This window comes from Botryllus schlosseri, chromosome 9, assembly GCF_051294905.1.
Source record: "Botryllus schlosseri isolate E-star chromosome 9, Bs_hap1, whole genome shotgun sequence".
In the NCBI taxonomy this organism is placed as follows: Eukaryota; Metazoa; Chordata; class Ascidiacea; order Stolidobranchia; family Styelidae; genus Botryllus; species Botryllus schlosseri.
In genome coordinates, this window is record NC_137244.1 from 9,537,222 (window position 1) to 9,557,478 (window position 20,257).

At 39.9% G+C, this 20,257-nt stretch overlaps 1 protein-coding gene across 1 annotated transcript in view; it reads right to left on the minus strand.

The window, feature by feature from the left end:
• Positions 1 to 595: 595 nt before the first annotated feature.
• LOC145446609 (uncharacterized) overlaps positions 596 to 20,257 on the minus strand; it is a 122,227-nt gene continuing 102,565 nt past the window's right edge. The window contains exons 6-10 of the mRNA XM_080324954.1: positions 19,248 to 19,377; positions 17,654 to 17,791; positions 17,497 to 17,585; positions 17,216 to 17,438; positions 596 to 759 (exon numbers count right to left, since the gene is read on the minus strand). Of these exons, the coding sequence (XP_080181080.1) occupies positions 596 to 759; positions 17,216 to 17,438; positions 17,497 to 17,585; positions 17,654 to 17,791; positions 19,248 to 19,377 (744 nt within the window). The remainder of the gene's footprint in view (positions 760 to 17,215; positions 17,439 to 17,496; positions 17,586 to 17,653; positions 17,792 to 19,247; positions 19,378 to 20,257) is intronic.

The window sequence follows — 20,257 nt, forward strand, 5'->3', positions numbered from 1 at the left end:
CGAAATTAGTTCTTCATCGTGCACAATTGCAATGCATATGCTTGCAACACCTCGCTAACAACAGTAAGTGAAGCAATGTAAAGCATTCAACGCCGCATTTAGTATGCTTGGACTTATTTCTCGCTTGTCCCATAAATGAAAAAAAAACGCTGTTGCAGAAAATTGCCACATTACCAGAACAGTGAGGTTGCTCGCGTAACCACCGAAATAACTCTCGTACCATAGTTTGAGAACGTCTGGCGCAAGCTGAAATGGGTGTTCTGATTTCAAAGACTAGTCATAGTCCTGTACCTGTATCTTTTGATTGTTTCATATTCTTGGGCTGGTTATTTGATCTGATCTGATGAAATTAATAATAAACTGTAACTGAACTTTTGAATTCCAACTTTAAGATTGATTAATCCAGAACGAACGATCTAAAATATTGATTCTTCTTACCGAAAAAATATGGAAAATGAAAGTCGAAACACGGAAGAAATCAGTCCATTTCGTTGCAGACAGTATATGACAATAATCCTTTGTGTAAGTAAATTCATAGCTATTTCAGTATGACTTAGCTAGACCCGAGTATGAGAGTTACAGGTGTTGGTAAATGTCAATCACTAAATATTACTTCTTCGTAAACCGCATGTTCTTCGATGTTTTCATAATGATTTGCCGGCGCTTCTATTTCTTCGTATCCAGAGTCACAGATTCCTTGCCCAAGCGACATACCAGCATATCCTTCGTAGATGTTCACTTCACTTTTGCTCATATCACCTGCAGTGAAATAAAAGCACATATATAGCTTACAAAGCGTTCATTCAATCACATATATGATACACGTAACAAAGTCGGATGCAGTTTTTGTTCGTCTTGATGTTTGTTTTTGTTTTTGGCAAATTTGTACGGCGCTGATTTTTAAAATCTCATTAGTTTTCCCATACATTCTATCAGTAACCCTCGGTGTGAGTGGGGTAGGAGTGACGTAGGACTGAACTCTACTACATAATGAATAGCAGAAAACAACATTAATCATTATATCAATATTGTTGAGTTGTGGATTCACGTCTTCTATACACCGATTTGGAGATATGAAAAAAATAAAAAGCTCAGTTACATCATAAATGCTGTAATGTTATAATTTGCATCAGATTAATAGGTTTCGGCTAGTATCAAAACAATCTGCTTGCAAGCTATTTCTGTTTACGCTCAAGGGTTCGATACATTAGTATATGCTATTTTGGCAGAAGCACTTATTTTTAGTGTGATAACTTATCATATCGCAATTGATTTAACAAAAGTCGCACTTGGCAGTAGCCAATTCAAAATGTACCAGATATATAATCATATGTTTGTGTATATGCTCGTCATGGTGACCTTATTTCAAATAAGATGGTCAAAAAGCCATGCAGTGTATAGATTGCTTATTGGGATGCCTAGAGAGTATACCAAAAAAAGGACTGGACTCCAGATTCCATATAGGACAGCTGTTGAAGTTATCTCGAAGGTTGGCGGAGGGGTTCGGTAGTGAGGGTTATGTCATGGGATATTTCAATAGATACAAAAGACCATTATGGCGAGTGTTATTACTTCCGTATGATAACCATATAGCAAAGTAACGAATGGTCAAGAGTAGAGCCCGACCGATTATCGGCTCGCCGATAATATCGAGTCGATATCACGCTTGGAGAGAAATATCGGTATCGGCCATTGAAGGTAAAAAAATATCGGCCATTTTCGTGACGTCACAACATGGTGGCATGCAGTCAGAGTAGTCGATAGAAGACGTGAGGACGGTAAATTATAAAAATAAATGGCCAAGCTGCATATAATGCATACTGCATACAGGCAGTAGGCGTGCCTATCTGAAATATATCACAGATAACTGACCCCCGTTATGTCCCACTGACTTCGTGGGAATCCCCCTACAGTAATCGATCACCATGAAGACATTAAGACAGAGAGCAGCTGGATGGATATTGGATAGTTGTCTGCAGAAGATTTCAATCAGTAAGAGAAATGAGAACTTCAATCATGCTGGACTGACCCTCGTGATGATAGAGAAAAGCGTCGCGTCGGAACTTTTCTCTGAAGATAGTGCTATTGGTTCGGTACCAAGACCAACAGAGCTAATTATACCAGTAATGTATGAAGTCGTCTGACTGGGGCCTGCTGGGCCACTATGAGAGGAAATATGCGAGCATAGAGGGCAAGAAAATCAAGCAAACGTGGCGTAAAGCCAATAATTGTTACAAAAATGTTTGATTCCATGATGACATTGGCCAATTATTATTGATCAATTGATTGTTGAAATGCTGGTCATGGTCAAGGCCTAAGGGCAAGGGGATGGGTGGAGCAGTTGCAGACGTGGGCAATTTGAGTTGATTTGCTCATCCTCTTCAGCTATTTGTTAATGATGTGCTGAAGGCTCCAGGGGCACTGCCAGAAGAATATCAATATTTAGTGAAACCTTGAAGGAAGGATCCCCTGCAAGGGAGCGGTGGAACGGCAATGAAGAAAGATTTCCAATTCTTGCTGTGCCACTAACTATGGTACCAAGTGAAACACTGCTGACTGTGTTTAGTACTATATACATCATTTATGGAAGACCACAGAAGTTCACTCCTTGGAGAAAGGGCCGAGAAATTGTGCTTCGTGAACTGTAATCTGCAACTGCTGGATTGGTGCTTTTATGATATATTTTTATAGCCCCTAAATCATTTATTTCATGTTCAAGCATATCAATGGCTGTAAAGTTGTTGAAATAAATGCTCTGAGGTGTTAAATATGGGCCTTGAGCTAGATTCCACATCTTTTGAATATTTGAATATTTGAATATGTCTCAGTGACGGTAGCTTGACCTCTGACCCCACCAAGATATCCAACTGCTTTAATAATTACTTCACTTCAATTGGTTCCGTACTAGCTGCACAACTCCCATCTCCTATTGTCAATCCAATGACACAAATTTCCTATGCCTTCTCCTGTCCCAACTCTATCTTTTTAGAAGATTGCAATGAGTCAGAAATCATGTGTAGTATACACTCGCTTAAAAACGGCAAATCCTCTGGCGTTGATACGATCCCGGCAAAACTGCTCAAATTCATTGCACCTGCTATTGCCAGACATCTATGCACATTTTTCAACTTCTCAATCAATCATGGAATATTTCCAGACCATCTCAAACAAGCCAAGGTTGTACCAGTTTACAAAAAGAATGACAGGCTAGAAATTGGAAACTACAGACCAATTTCAGTTTTGAACTCAATTGCCATTACATTTGAAAGACTACTCTACCGTAGAATCATTGACTTTGTTATGAAAAATTCACTATTATCCGATGAGCAATTCGGGTTTTTAGCCAATAGAAGCACTACGCAGGCCCTAGCCGACATGACATCCAGACACTTCAAGTCACTGGATAACAAAAAACCATCATGCTGTGTTTTTTTAGATATCAGCAAAGCATTTGACTCTGTTAACCACCAGATACTGATTAGAAAACTTGTTCAGTTTGGCATACGTGGTATTGCCTCGAAACTTATATCTGACTACTTGAAAAACCGCCGACAATGTGTGTATGTCAATAGTACTATCTCCGCTCCCTCAACTATAACTTGTGGCGTCCCTCAGGGGTCTGTACTGGGGCCTTTATTATTTCTTATATATATCAATGATGTTAGCAAGGTCTCCTCTCTGAAAACCGTACTATTCGCTGATGATGCCTGTTTCTCAGCATCCTCAACATCCTTGCAGACCTTGCAAGAATTGACATCCAATGAAATGACAAAGATCTGTAATTGGATGAGAAGTAATCAACTTTCCATCAACCCTAGTAAAACCCAACTTCTCTTATTTAATAATTCCAATTCGCTAAAAACCAATCCATTTTCTGTAATAATCAATGAAACTGTCATTAACCCAGCTGATCACGTTCGCTATCTTGGAATTCTTGTCGATTCGAAATTGTCATGGAAACCTCAGATCGACTCAGTCACCTCGAAATTGTCAAGGGCTACGGGCATGCTACAACGGTTGAAATATCTTATGCCACAAAAAGTACTGTGCGCAGTGTATTTTGCTATTTTTCAATCTCAGCTTCAATATGCAATAAATATTTGGGGACATACAAATGTAACAAACCTTACAAAAATCAAAACTCTCCAGAACCAGGCTCTTCGTGTCATTAGTAAATTGCCTCCCAGGCAACGAATTCTCCCGGAATATCGAAGTCATGGTATACTCAGAGTTGCTGACCTAATTCAGTACGAGACGGCAAAGATGATGCACACCATCTTTCACACAAACAGGTCATACTTTATTTCGCATTTTACAACTTTTGCGAAAACTCATGGTTATGAAACTAGACAGGTATCGAGAAATTCTATTTCGCTGCCTCTCCTGTCACGATCTTCATCCCGCAATAGTATACATTTTGTCGGTGCGAAAACTTGGAATGATCTCCCTACAGAGCTGATACCATTACCACCATGGCAGTTTAAAAAAAAATATAAAAATTATTTATTCCAAACGTACTGTTGATTCTTTTCTTTTATGCAATGCTTGTTCTAATGTTATCCTTTATTACACCTTTATTAGGGCTTAATATCGTGTCGTTAGTCGTATATTTACTGAATGTTGACTCTACGTATATGTGTGTGATTTAATATATATGTTACACGCATCAAACACTCCAAACGGGTGGCGACTGACTCTGAAGGCCTAACGGCCCCTCGTCGTCTCCCAGTCTATACTGCAATATTTGTTTCGTATACTTCTTTGTTTATTGATGTGACGAATAAAAGACTATCTATCTATCTATCTATCGGGGTTATCGGTGGAGGTACTGGATATCGGTCTTATCGGTATCGGCTCAGAAATCCAATATCGGTCGGGCTCTAGTCAAGAGAAGACTAGCACCGACTTATCCAAGCATTGGCGTCTCGTCGCATAGGGCAACTGGGGAATTGCCTCAACAGTATTTCTATGCTAATGCAATAATAACATTAATTAAACATTTGGAGACGTATAGCATGATATAGCGAAGTCGAGGTGGAAATCGCGGTATTTTTGGTGCTTTTGCCTAATGTCCAAACATAAAGTCGAATCTTACCCGCGAGAACCGCATGTATGAACATGACTTTTATGAATAATACCTACCAGCGCTAAATTTTCAAAGACACCAATACCAAAATCTCTACTGGTACATCAGATGACGTGAGATGACAGAAAACAACAAAGTTTCATAAATATATACATGTAGCCTGTCATTATTATTGGCAAAATTATCATAAATTAACTTGGAAATGTCCGCGATTCGCGCCGCGCGATAAAGACAACGGATGGGGTGGTAGGCCAATACATACATAGAGATAATTCTTGCGTTCATTATTTCAAAATCCCGCCTACAGTCGCTACGGAAAGAAAATGTTTGGTTGTGAACCGTCTGTCTGCACAAATGGTTTATAGTGATGATATGCTGCGAAGCCCCTTAAAAAATCTACTGCGATCGAAGAAAAAATTCCGTAACAAAATAATCTGTGCTGGATTTCTTGAATTCAAGACGGCGGGAAATGAAAATTCTATAGGCTACAATTCGAGTAAGAGTACAACGTCGTCGAATGGCAGATTGTCATATGATGATACCCGACAGAAAAGGGGTCATGTCAACAAGTATATGGAATCGGTTTTGTTATAGAACCGATCACAGGAATTGTTCTTGGTTATAAAGTAAAGTCTAAAGTATATTTGACTATGCTCGGGATTAATTGGATTCAGATATGGACTTGGATATCTGACGAGGAATTCCTCAGTCATGGCAATGCTACGACAATCAAAACCCTATGGGCCCATAGCCGTGAAAAAGAGGAATTTATAAATGACGAGAACAATTTAGGAGTGCGACCGCTACAAAGGTTAAGAAACACTGCACCAATGTGTACCATAAAAGCGGCTGAAGAGTAGACTATTGGTCTACACGAAAACTAAAAGTAACATATCATATGAAATATGTTTTTATGGAGATCTATCTGACATATTTAGGTTCGTAATATATGATTCCTTGTTTGTTTAAATTACTGTACATAAACAAATTTGAGATCGAGAATTTTTCATTACTAATGCAGGAAACAAGGTATCGCGATAACTTGGAAAGTACCTATGAAAAGAAAGAAATATTTATTAGATTTTTGAATTTAGTGCACCATATAAACTATAAAGCATCAAGTGGACTAAAAAATGAGCCAAACAAAGATACTGTTACGTCGGTGATTCCCAAACTGTGTGCCGCCAGAGATTCTCAGCTGTGCCGCGAAAATTTTGGCAATTTTGGAAAATAATTCTGTTATATTTTCATGAATCAACTCATTAACAAGAAATTCTTTCGCAAATCATGATCACATTCTTCTGGAGTTCCTCTCGAACAGCAGCAATACTTGAAAGTACCTGCTGTTAACAACTGTGAGTATGGGTAATCTATTGGGAAGCAATTGATCATCCAATCTTTTTGCAGAAGAAGAACAGATCATTCACTAACGAAAGGATCCGTTTTGAAAAAAATTGACGAGATATGACTGTCTGCTTTCATATGCTATTCCTTCCAGGGGTTCTCAACCTGGGGGGCGCGGGAGGCTCTCAGGTGGGGTGTGCGAGAAATTGACGAAGTCTGTATAAATTGTGACTAAACATTTGTTTCACAACCATTCTGAAAAGACGATTGTTGAAGATTAAACTTATTTTGTATTCTAGAAAGCTTGCCAAACTCAAACTACAGCAGTCTTGCTGAACGGAGTATAGGCTGACTTCAACTTCATTTGAGCAAATGTTCGATATTCTTTGAAGATTTAGAGCAATTCCTACGTGCAAGTCATTCATTACTTTATAGGTTTGGCAGTAGCCTAAATCTCTGTGCGCTAGGTGACGTTTGTTAATAGCTGGCGAATTGCACTGCCTAAGACAAACTTAGATGCACTATAGGTTGCCCGGTTTCGCCCTCAATTAGGCTATAAATCAACACAATTTAATTCATTTCCAAAACTGATCAAATTTAGCATGGCAGGACAGAACGACGCCGTGCTCTCTGTAGTCACTTCCAGATTCAGGATTAGTTTCAGTGCAACCTACCTTGAAATTAATTGATATCCTGTTCAATGTTTATTTGTTATTTTCAAACAAGTTTGGGGAAATTTGTCAGCAATGTAAAAGACTCAACAACTGGAATGCGCATTCAAAATTGGCGAGATCAGGGGTGGGCAACCTGCGCCCGTAGAAGGGAATTTATGCGGCCGTCGACGCCTAATTCAATTAGTATGTGTTGGCGGCCGTAGACATGCAAATTGCAATTACGAATTCGCTCCCGAATTTTCGAGAGATTTTATTTGATCTTGAAATTTTCATCAACAACAGTTCATTTTTCGATTATAATGCAGTAGCGCCCTTCTTAATCTGAGCCGGAAGGGGAATCGTCAAGAAATAACAATTCATTCGAGGCTCTGAAAACTTTTCACGCTCCGCGCGACAATATGCCCTCCCTGCAACTATTCATAACATTGCCACTCGCGATTTCGGTGCGTACAATAGGCCGCCGTGAATAATAGAATAGTCCGGAGTTCACCGGGAATGGATATGGATAGTTTACCATAGGTATTTTGCGTCCAGATCGTTCATTGCGTCTATTCCCTGGAATGCGGCCTTAGCCTACATAAGTAATCGAAATGCCGCCATGATTAGCAAAAAGGTTGCTCACCTCTGTATTAGATGATGTGCTCTTTTTGACATGACGATAAATGCAAGGGGGGTCAGGGAGGGCGCGATTTGTTTGACCATCGCCAAGGGGGGTGCGTGTCAAAAAAGGTTGAGAATAGGGATGGTGTGAACGCGAGGTTCACGTTCGCGTTCTGTGTGTGAACCTCGGATATTTAGAGGTTCACGTTCACAAACGAACCTTGGAAGGTTCTGCACTGTGAACCTTTTTCATATAATACAATTTTCACTTCATTATAAATTTGTTGAATTTCAACTGCTGGCCACTCTATGCATTGCGATGACAGCTTTGCTGCTGCTGCTCTGTTACAAAAGTTTGCTCGAAATATCCAACTTTCCGTTTGTGAATATTTAGTGACTCTCTGCTGTGAGTTTGACCCGCAATGACGCAGCATCACTGACACTACATGTAGTCGGCGAATGATGCTTTTTCAATCAATCATTGGAATTGATATCGTTGTTTGATGTAAAAAATCTTATAGGTGTACGGGGTCAATGTTGACTTTATATGTTTATGTATCATAAAAACAAAATCCGTGCGATTGGGGAGTTGGCTACTGCTGTATAGCTTGTTAATGGGGCAATATCGGCAGCAAGTATAGAAACCCGCCGTTCTACACTCTGCTCAATATCTACGTCACAATACTCAGACGCCGAACACATTGTCCAGTCTGGCTTACACCGTTACCGCGTAAGCTTATATGCCCTGGCAAGCCCTTGTCGAAATTGTATCGGCAAAGCGACGGAGGATGTTGATTTTATGGGATTATATATCATTTGATTGCCACAGTTAATACATTTGGCGACGTTTAAAACGCCAATTTGTACTACAGCATAGTGGCATTACTTGCCCGAGTCGTCGCTAGGTATCATTTACATTAATATACGCTATCACTTCACTGAAATGTAGGGTTGGAATTAGCAGTATGACGTCACGTGACGTCACGAGGTTCACGTTCGCGTTCACACAGAACCTTTCAAAAAGGTTCGCGTTCACACGAACCTGAACCTTTCATAGGTTCACACCATCCCTAGTTGAGAACCGCTGCCTTAATCGATATAAAAACGAGCATACTTTCAATATATATAGTCGTTGGATCTTCATAGCTATTTGAACGGGGCCGTAATTGCCCCCCAGAGGGCATAAAATCTGTTCGCAGATCAACATAAAGTATAATATATTTCGGCAGATACACATAACTTCAAATTTCCTCGCGCCTCGCCCGGCCCGATTTTGGTCTAAATAATATTCTTGACTCTTATCGGGGTACCACGCCTTCCAGGAGATAGAGACACCAAAATAAATACCCATAATGTACAATGATGACTCGTTAACCGTATTCGAAATTATAGGAGAACCAGTACATTTACTGTAGGTACCGGCATTTCGGCTCATGAATAGCCTAGTCTTGACCGTGTGGCATCACCAATTTAACAGGGTGATGTACAATGGCATGACCTAGATTTTCGAAATCATGACCTCCAGCATCTCTACCAGTAAATACGCCTCGTTCATGAATCGCGTAACACCGTTTTTCGTTCGCTACGGCATGAGTGTGTGTGTGTGTGTGTGTGTTTGCATGTATAAAGAATATCGGTTAAATAGTCAGGAAAGCGGGGGTGTCAAACTAAATTAGCGTCGCCGGCCGGATTCAAGGCCTATAAGTGTTCGAATTTGGGTTATAATTATTGAATTGCAAAGCGGGTTTCTCTCAAGTCCGGGGACCTAACGGGTGGGAAGTGACACAGCAGTGCGATCATAGACATTAAGTTATATATTTGTGTAACTAAAATATCTCATATCTAAAATGGATATAACGGGGCCGTATTGGAGCTTTTGTTTCTGTTAAACTACGTTTTGGTCCATTTTTCCACAAAACTCCTAAATCAGTGTGGACTTTTGCCTCCTCGAATTATAGAGAGCGAAACCACAACGCCGTAGTCGGGGGTTATAATGTGGCCGGGGTCGACTCCAGCTTTCCTACCTAAGTGTTGAAGGTTTATCTAGGCCAGTAACGTGCGGTGAGGCTCATGGCCGGTGAGACACTGACCCCCCCCCCACACACACACACATACGTAAGTACATGATAAATATTCACAAATATGTGATTAACAACAGCAGCAAAAGAAGCGGGTAGGAGAGAGCGTTTTCTCTGCACCCTGATTTCCTTGCACCATTCTACAATACATATTTAGATTTTTTCCTTTAGTGAAATATTCAGTTATTTAATACAGATTGATGCAGATTGAAAAAACGGAAAACATAAAATATTTTATTTAAGGTCCTAATTTCGGTTCTATATTCTCTATTGCTCTTTGCTCGTCCACCCTCCTTCTTTACAAGATTGAAATGGACACTGTCAGCAAAACTAATTATGTCACTCACTAACATCAAACTTGATTAAAGACATCATTCAAACAGTGGACGATGATTTTGATCGGGGATGCAGATTTCCTTGGATTAAGGTTCGCAAATACACAAAACCTACAAGGTTAGTTGATTGAATGGGCATTCTAGGACGCCGTTTCTTATCTCAGTCGCCATCTTCACACGCAGGCTATCTAGGTAGCATACTTCTCGCCATCTGTTCATGTAAGCCAGAGGTCTCAAACTCAAATGCGCTCGCGGGCCAGTTTTCCCGTTTTGACGACGCCGCGGGCCGCAGCACTTATAGGGGTATTCTATGTCTTTCCAAGTAGGCCTTATTTGGCGGGAATGAATTGTCCTATTGAAAGTGAGCCGATCCAGCAGACTGACAGTAAACACACATCGTCAAAACGTGATTTACTCTTGTATGAATTTCGGCCTGGCACGAAGAAAATCATGACATTTATACCTATTTGAATAGAATTGTTGTTGTACTTGATGTAGGCCTATATTAATTATAAGATATGGACACCATATGGGCGGACAAATGTATGATGTCATCATAAAAGCTATCGGGTTATAATTTTACAGTTACTATGAATATTTTGAATTTAACAGATTGATAATAGAGACTGATCTGATATCAAAACATTTTTAGGTTGAGCATTGTAATTCCAACCCAGGATTCGGGTGTCCGTCTGATCTGTAAGCCATTAATCTCATGGCCAAATATCTTCAAATACAGGAGCAGAAAAAAATACAAATATAATATAAATATATTATTGAATGTGTCTTAGTGATTGAAATGTCGGAACGCCAAACGGCCCATTGTTGTTAATCGTTGGAGCGTACCCCTACGGTACTCGGTACCTTGAAGTGGCCTTAATAATATGGTTTAGCGACCAAAGATGAAACTAAAAGATTGCCCATTATTGCCATAACTACTTGCTTAGTTAGCGAAATACCAAGCTGCGACCTTCTGATCTATTACTATTCCCCTGATACGGGATTAGTTTGTTGCGTCCTTGGTTCTAACAAATTCACAGCATTCCGAGTCAACTCGAGTCATTTTCATTTTGCTATCGAGTTAGCCCGAGTCCGAGTAATTCTAAGAAAGGGCGCGTCCAATTCCAACTCACAAATTTCAGTCACGAATCGTCTAAGGGTCAGGTTTTGTGATCATGAATTGGAAATGTGGCGAAATAGTGAATCTTCCCCTGCATGGTAGCGTTTGCAATAGATGTGATAGTTAAGTCTGATGAATAGTTTCAGGCTTTCGGAGCAATTTAAGCGGGAATTATAACCTGAAAAGATATATGTGACACTTATATATTGTCAAATTATTAAAAATCAAAAAGGTCGTCGCGGGCCGCACAAAATGCTCTGGCGGGCCGCGTGTTTGAGACCTCTGATCTAAGCGGTGTCTTACAAAAACCTAGAAGTGGGCCGTGCTACAAGTTGGCAGATATGGAGTATATCATCGAATATCAACCTGTCGTAAATGACTGTCGTAGTCGAAAACACCATAAATGCCACAAACAACGACAACGCAGGCTGTGTAAGTAGCTATCGCATAGGATACCACAATTTAACGTAGCTATGGATGGATAATACGTAACAGCTACGTCTGTATTGACCATCGCTACTATGCAATTTATACAACACTGTCAGTTTCAAAAATCGAGAGCGCGTCTTTCACTATGTGATAGTGAGTAAGACAGATTCGATTGTGCCTCACCTGGCTATTGTTTCTCTGCGCTGCCATTGTACGCAATAAAGCCGAATTTCACGTTCTTTGTCGATTTTCAGGGGAAGCCAGTGCTCTAAAATTGTTTATTATTGGATTTTCGGAATCGGTGCGACAATGGCATTGGATAAATACCAGTTAATACGGATTCTGAGCTGTTTATGATGAATTGCATTGTCGCAGGTGAAGCACGGACGGGCCGTGCCTCACCTGTACCTTGCATCTCCTTTCGCGCTGTATTTTTTACCAATAAATATTAAAATAGGTGATGTTGGGTGCAGAAATATTCGAATTTCGTTATTAATAGTCATCGACGGTAAACATCAATAATAACACTGGTCTACACGATTTTTGCGCCAGGACTTCTTTGGGTCAAATATAGCTAATTTGGAGGCGCTGAATACGAATCTGACGTTAATTTTGCTCTATCCATCACGTCTTCGAAATATTATATATGTTGAATATTTCTACTTTTGCGAAATAATCAAGTAGATTCGGGCTACTTGTAGTACTTACTGAAGTGGTTATGTTTTATAACTACTTCAACATCTACCTGAACAGTATTATAGATGAACTAATTACATTTGCAATTAGGTTTCTGTGAAGTAGAAAGTAGCACAAGGATAATATTCCACCGCTGTCATGAGTTAAATTGTCATAAGAAACGCGTTAAATAGCCTATGAATCACGGTAACTGAATAAATTGTTCAAAGATTCTACCCATGAGCAATGTTCCCTCTAATTTTTCACGAGTCTGCGCAAATACGTCAACTCACTGCGCAGGCCCTTGGACAACAGTGCGCAACCAGGCCCCCCATAGGGTGATAAACAGAACTTCTGGGGGGCTTCGCCCCCCAGACCCCCCTCGGGCTGCTCGCTTTCCCCCGCTACTAATCGTCTGTGTCTGGTCTTCGTTTAGTGGGCGTTCCAACTAAACGCGCGAAGCGCTAAAATTTTCTATAATTCATGATCAAATCGGTCAATATCATCGAGAAATGCATATATTGCTATCAATTTTAATCCTGTCTCTGCTCACGTAATCACATTTACAGGTAAAGCTGATCGAGTGAGAGGTGTTAGTAGTATAATTGCTCGCTCGTGAAGCGTAAAATACCGGAAGTCAAGAATGTTGCATTTCGAAGCCAGAAACGCAGCATTTTGAGCTAGCTAGCAGTCGAAAATCAGCCTATGGAGCTTCGGAAAAGCGTCATTGTGGTGCTTCATGGACGTGCATTGTGTATTTCGTGGAACTAATTACACTGTATATCGTGCATATTGTTGATTTTCCACGATCGGTTTTGAAAACAGGTGTTTTTAATGTGTAGTGACCTACATATTCCGCGGGGACAAATGACTATGGTATCCTGTCCACTGAATCACTATAGTGGTTATATCGCGAATTATTTCCCGTGGAACAGGTTGGTCTAGAAGCAATCCGTGAGCGTACACAATACGAACCAAATACAACCGCTCAGCGCAAAACTGACTCACTGTGTTAAGTATATATCACGAATCACAGATGTATACATTTAATGTGTTTATTAGGCACCTGTAATCAAGCTCTTTACAAAAACACGAACAATTTTATCATTCTCACATTTTTTATCACCAAAATAATTTAGATACTGTTCAGTTGAAAAACCTTGAGATCTTTTAATTAAATATGAAATACAATGATCAGCGCACATATCAGATTTTTTACTTTGAAGCTGTTGCCTGGTAACGGTGAAGTCCTCTGGACCTAGAAACTCGACTATCTGAGGTTTTAGGGGTGGGATCATAACCATGTTAGCTTTAAACACGCTTCTACTATATATGTGTAGATTTCGCGCCCCCTTATCGTCATATCACAAAACGCAACCAGCATGCTATAGCCAACCTAACGGATAGTTTGGTGGCATGGGAGGATACGACTATTGATGAGAGATTTTTAAATATGAAATTCATACTAAAATACAGAGCTATAATTATGAATTGGAAGTAAATCGCGCAGAGCGCGAGAAAATTTTTCAGTTGAGCTCAGCGTCGCGATCCCCTTTAGATGCTTTCATGACCTCAAGGGGCACGGGTCCCCCAGGTTGAGACCCACTGCCTTAGAATTATCATGGTGAAATATAGCCTACTAAGAATAAGTTTAATCAAGTCCCCGCATTAATTCGATTTTTAGTACGCATTTTATCAATATTTTAGTAAGTTTCTTCAGACTCTCGCGGGCCGCACAGTCTAGATATCCCTGAAAGAAGGTTTGGTTACTTCTTGTGACTTTAATTGTAACGGTATAATTTGCTACTTTGACTTTACTTTGAATCTGGATTAGGCATGTGAGGTACGTAATCGCGGCATGTTAACGAATGGGCTTGGTAGTAAACGAATTTCAGCTTCAATTTATACATCCTATGGTTTTAGTCCATACACAGCAACATTAAAAAGTAGGTTTTATATTTTCAATTTCAAGCAACCTTTCGCGGGCCGTACAGAATAGCTCCGCTGGCCGAATTTGGCCCGCGGGTCGCACTTTGCTCAGGCCTGGTATAGGGTATCTTGGGTTTGGAGAGGTGAATAAGACTTTAGATTAGTTCATCATCTCCCATCCACTACTACCATATGCATCGTAGTGCTCCGACAAGGCAAAAGTTCGTTTAATCCTGAAAGTCGTCATTTTGTGGCTATTTCCCTGAAAAATTGCGTTAAATAATCCCCAAAGGCAACACGCTTTCAATATCAAATACTGCCCCTCAATAACCCCTCTAATTTTTCACGAGTCTGCGCACACTCAACAACTCACTGGCGCGGTCCCTCGGAAAACAGTGCGTAACGACAGAAAAAAAGGTCATCACTTCGGCTTTCTTGTGCGCGGGATACGTTTTTCTGTGCGCGGAGACTTCGTCAGCAGTGCGCGGCCGCGCACGCGCGCAGCTTAAAGGGAACATTGCCCATGAGTGGTTTCATCATAGTCATTTTGCGTTAGTTACAACGATGCATCTTGCGATTTCGTATGTAGCCACCTCCGAATAACTGTTGAATGTATGCGACCACCCTTCCACCGACCAAATATACTTGGATATTTACTGACTTCCTCAGACCTTTCATTTCGTATTCCACTTGAAATAGTTTTCAGATGTCTTGGAAATTATTACTTCTACTTGTATTTGCGTAGAAGTGTAAGGCATTACTTGTGCTACTTGAGTAGCAACGCCGATCCCTTCGACCAACTCTAGTTCATAGTAAAACATTACGGCAAATCAGAAACCACCAAAAATGTAAGCTGTTTGTATTTAGAACTGGCATTTATTCCTACTAAAAAACTAGGAAAAAGCCTCGAAACCATATCAACACATCACTAGAAATTAATTAACCAATGCTCATCTCTGGCTCTATTCCAGCATAGAATATATGGTATTGGGTGTAGGCCACAAAATGTCTTATGTCGAGACGGATCGACTGTCCTAGAACCGATGCATATTTCTTTCTATTGTGAAGGTTTCGTGTTGAGCTGTTAGTAAGCAGTTTCCATTCACCTGTAGTCTATAATAGACAATGCAAAAGAAGCCCTAAAGAGAAAAGCGTTCCGAAACAGCTTTCCTCGATTACGATAAAATGTAACAGAATATGAAAACTGGAGAAGAAGAATGAGCATGATAAGTACAGGTGTAGATTAATGATGATAAATTCTTTTAAGTTATCATGATAAACCCTCTTCTTTGGAAAAGCGTACATCCTGTTTCTTCTAATGTTTCAAAACAAGCTTAAAGGGTCACATATTAAGGTCATGTACCTGAGTGAACAATTTTCTCCTACATAATATACCAACGATGCAATGTTTGCTGTCACAAAATGCATTGACCGATTAAGTCTGCAGGACCGATGTATAAAAATAGATAACGTAGCGAGCTAAATCAGGTACGGAGCTACTAATCACAATCTTTAAATGAAGAGTGGTATATAAAGATCTTTTTGATCGAAAGAAGATAGAGAACCACTGGATTCAAGCTCATCGAAAACTCAGTTATTCTGTTCTACAACAACCCAGGTTTCATCATTATAGATTATTTCAATAACAATATTTGATTTGTTGCAGTTGTACGCTCACCGTAATGTCACTAACGAAAGCCGAAATTTGATTAATTTATTAAAATGAGAAAAATAAGTACCGAAAGAAATTGACGTGATAGAGAAATTCTGGGCACAGAATCGGATTCAGCTACTTAATATTAGCCTAAAAAATCAATCATTAAAATTTTTGATGCAGTGCAATTTTATGGGTCGAAAAGAGCTTCTGATTGAACGAAGATAGAGAATCACTGGATTCAAGTTCATCAAAAACTCACTTATTCCGTACTACAACAACAACCCAGGTTTCGTGATAGATGATTTTAATACCAATATTTGATCTTTTGCTGATGTATGCTAACCGTGAGGTCACTAACGAAAGCCGAAATTTGATTAATTTACGAAAATGAGAAAAAAATTATACGGAAAAAATTTGACGTGATAGCGAAATTCTGAGCACAGAATCGGATTCAGCAACCTTAAATTAGCGTAAGTCAATCAATAAAATATTTGGCGCAAAACTTTTTTCGAAATTTGTAGACCAGTGTAATCATTGAAGGTTTTCACAATTTTTTTTAACTCATCCAGGCGACAGGTGAGGCAGTGCCTCACTTGCCTTCCCCTGACCGCGCGTCAATGATCTAGGCCACTCTTCGCCATCTCATCTGCGTAAGCGGTGTCTTACAAAAGTCTGGAAGTAAGCCGTGCTACAAGTCGGCAGTTACGGAATCAAAAATAAGGAATATCGGCCTGGTGTAAATGACCATTTTAGTCGACAAACACTATGAATACGGCAAGCAACAACAACAATGCGGTCTATGAAAACGCTCGAAATTTGTAGTCTTGGGGGAATATTCAATGAAAGAATTTCCTGGGAAAAATCCCAACATTTGTTACAAATGTGTTGGATAATTTTTCGATCTACTCGAAATTGCTTCGCGGGCCGGATGCTCGACACCCCTGTCGTAGAGGGAAGGGGAAAGTTAGCTTGAACATCAAATAGGGATTCGTGATAAGCGTTGTTTTTGGAGCGTGGTTGACAAAAAATAATACTGTTTCGGTCCTGTTTGTGAACACGGCATGAAAATAGTTGGAACCGAGAGAGACCTTTTAAAATTGACGACGAAATGCTCGCATGTTTGGCAACAATGCAGCATTATTTCAGTCGTATATGTTCGTGTAAACAAGCATTTTACAGCCACTTTCTTCTGTAAGTTTGCCACGAGCGTTTTAGAATTTTTCTAGACGGCCGCAAGCTGAAAAAGTTTGGGACCACGGTCTTACGAAGTGATAATAGGCCCTATTACCTTGACGTTTGCTGTTGCGCCTTCGCAACGCAACAAATAAACCAACGCCGACTGTTAATATCAGTGCTGCGGCGGCGACTGAGACAGTGATTAGGATGATATGGATTGGCTCTTGTTCAACGGCGTCATCAGGATGAGTTATAGTTAAACGAGCACATGAACGCCCACTTGGATCGGTAGTCGACGCGCATATATCGTAGATTCCGTATGCTGCATTGGTGGTCTGGGTAAAAAAAATCAAATCAGATCTCTATCAAAAAATACATTTGTAAATCTCTCACCACTTGAACTTCGATTTCATAGATATGAAACGTATGTCGCGAGTAATTTCTCATCCAAAAAAGAAATTTCGCCGGAGGCGACTGATTACCTGGAGAATCAAGAATTTGTTTATGACATTCCGTGTAGCAAAATGCATTTTATGGTCAAATGAACTACCATTTTCTATCTCCTTATAGTAACTCAGCAAAACATTCCCGTCTTCAGGATTTGCGAAGAATGAAAAATTCAAGGTCATCGGAGAATTGAAATCGACCGAAATAGATTCATTCGATAAAGTGGTTTGCTCCGGGGGATCTTGAAATAAAACCATAATGTAAAAAATATTAAATTTTCTGCTTAGTTCTACTGGAAAATAAGCGTCTATTTCCTGCACTTTTGATACCACGAATACCAATGATCGTCCTCTATAATATCTAGATTCGCATTAAGGACAGATGCATGGTTTCTCCGTTACGCATTTACTATTGGCGTTGTATTAAAATTTGATCAATCTATCTTATGAAATACCATCTTCAACACGGGCTGCATCTGTGAACTTTTATCTGCGTTAATTGACACAGCTTCATGAGATGATCTTAATAAATATATTTTTTGCCTAATTATTTCCCGGCAGGACCTGCGGTAATTCCCGGCTAAATCCATACAAGACAAGCGCAAATAATACTATGATTCAGTGTTGGGATGACTCGAGTCACTTTGCTAAAATGACTTGACTTGACTTGACTCGGCGCATCAGAAATGTGGATTGACTCGTGACTCGGAGCATAATTCACGAGTCATTTTCAAGTCATCAAGTAATCGGTGTCGATAAAAATCACTGTGTCTTGCATATGGTCGGATTGTTGGCGAAACGCAGGTGAAACCCATGAGAGCTACCAATCATTCAATAATCGCGCGTTTTACCGAGCCATTGTTCTCTCACAAATAAATTGACCGCAAACGATGTGATCGAAGCTTACAGCTTACGTTGTCCTAAATTAGTAGTAAAGTAATGTAACAGCAAAATGTCTATTTCTGTTCTCTGTTCTTACCATAACCTAACCTCTTGTTTCAATGAAATTGAATTCGAATATAGTTTATATATTCCTCAACCATTGGCGAAGGCTCGAATTGTATCGTATCAATTCGTGAAAGAATGGTGTATTGCATCTTATAAATTCGTTTCTCTATTTTGGCTGGTATCTATAAACTGAAGCTATGCAATTACTTACGTAGTTAAGCAGTTCTACGTTCTATATTCAACTCTATATTCGTTCATCGGTTCAGAAACAATGACCACTCAATCTGTATTTCAGACAGCTAGCAATAGACAATGACGTAATCATGCCTCATACATTGAAAAGGCAACTTGACTTGAATTGTGACTTGACTCGTGACTTGAATTGACTTGACTCGACTTGACTCGAGTCACCTCCAGAAATCGAGTGACTTGACTTGACTCGAGTCACCTTCGAAAATCGATCGACTTGACTTGACTCGAGTCAAAATGTGCAATGACTCGAAATGACTCGTGACTCGAAGGTAGTGACTTGATCCCAACACTGCTATGATTTGACTATCTCTTGATCTCTTGATTTGCATTAACGACAGGTGTTTGGTTGGTCTAGTATATTTAATATTGATCTCATGACCACGCCTATCTATATCTCACATTGCAGTTGAAGTTGAAACGCTAACGCAAGCATCAGCTACAAACACTTATCTCCAACGGTGCGGACAGAAGTTGCGACATTTTTCAAAGTATACGTACAGTAGACGATGATCTTCTCGAATGGAGATTCAACCTTTTGATATGTTGCAATCGTGTAATTGGAAATTACTTCACAATATAGAGATTTCCCATCGTCCGAAGGTCGTAATATGTAATCTTCAGGTAGAGTCTGTGTAGATTGCATCATGTTGCAAGTAAATAAAGGTAATATCATGTTAGCACATTTATTCGCCATGCAGACGGAAATTGATTGTGCAAACTGCAAACATAAAGTAGGTAATGAAAATCTTCCGATGTCACTTGTTTTTGCTAAGGTAGCTTGACCATGATTACAAATTTGTTTACGAACTAGCAGGCATAGCATTTACTGATATGAGAAAGTATTTCTATATTTCGGAATTCTACTGCACAAATGCAACTCCCACGGCCAGGAACACGACGATAACGGAAAGCATCGGCCATTTATGAATGGGAGGCATTTGGTGAAAGGTATTCAAGTGAGTGAATTACAATCCAATGTTTTTAAAAGTGGACATTGCGTCCTGATCTACTTCGGCGATAGTCAAAAAACGAGCAACAGCTTGACGTAAATCAAATAATGGTCGGTGTGATTGATGAGTCCGCTCGTGAGCTGATCGCAATACTGTTGCAGTGTAGAAGATCTCCATACAGAGGGGTTTTATTGTGCTTAGTCAAACTCTTTGACCTCATATGACGGTTGGGCCTCATTCATTGTGAGGCCCGAGACAATCAGTGATGAGCCTCCATGAAAGTGGTTCCAATTTTGTAGGCTACATAAATGTCTTGTATCTTGCCTGCAGATGAATCCAGTATATTGCTTCCCAACCTTTTTTCTCTGTATCACCCGCTTTTGCTTTATTCCGAGTCCTCATTCCCCACTACCTACAACCTCTATTCCCCCTTAAAAATGTTCCCTCCAATTAGCTGTTGATGAAAGTTTAGACCGCCCAGAACTGATAGTGACGGCCTTGGTAAAAAATCTAACGATGGTGACAGTTGCTCATGAATATTTCTTTCCCAAGAAAGGT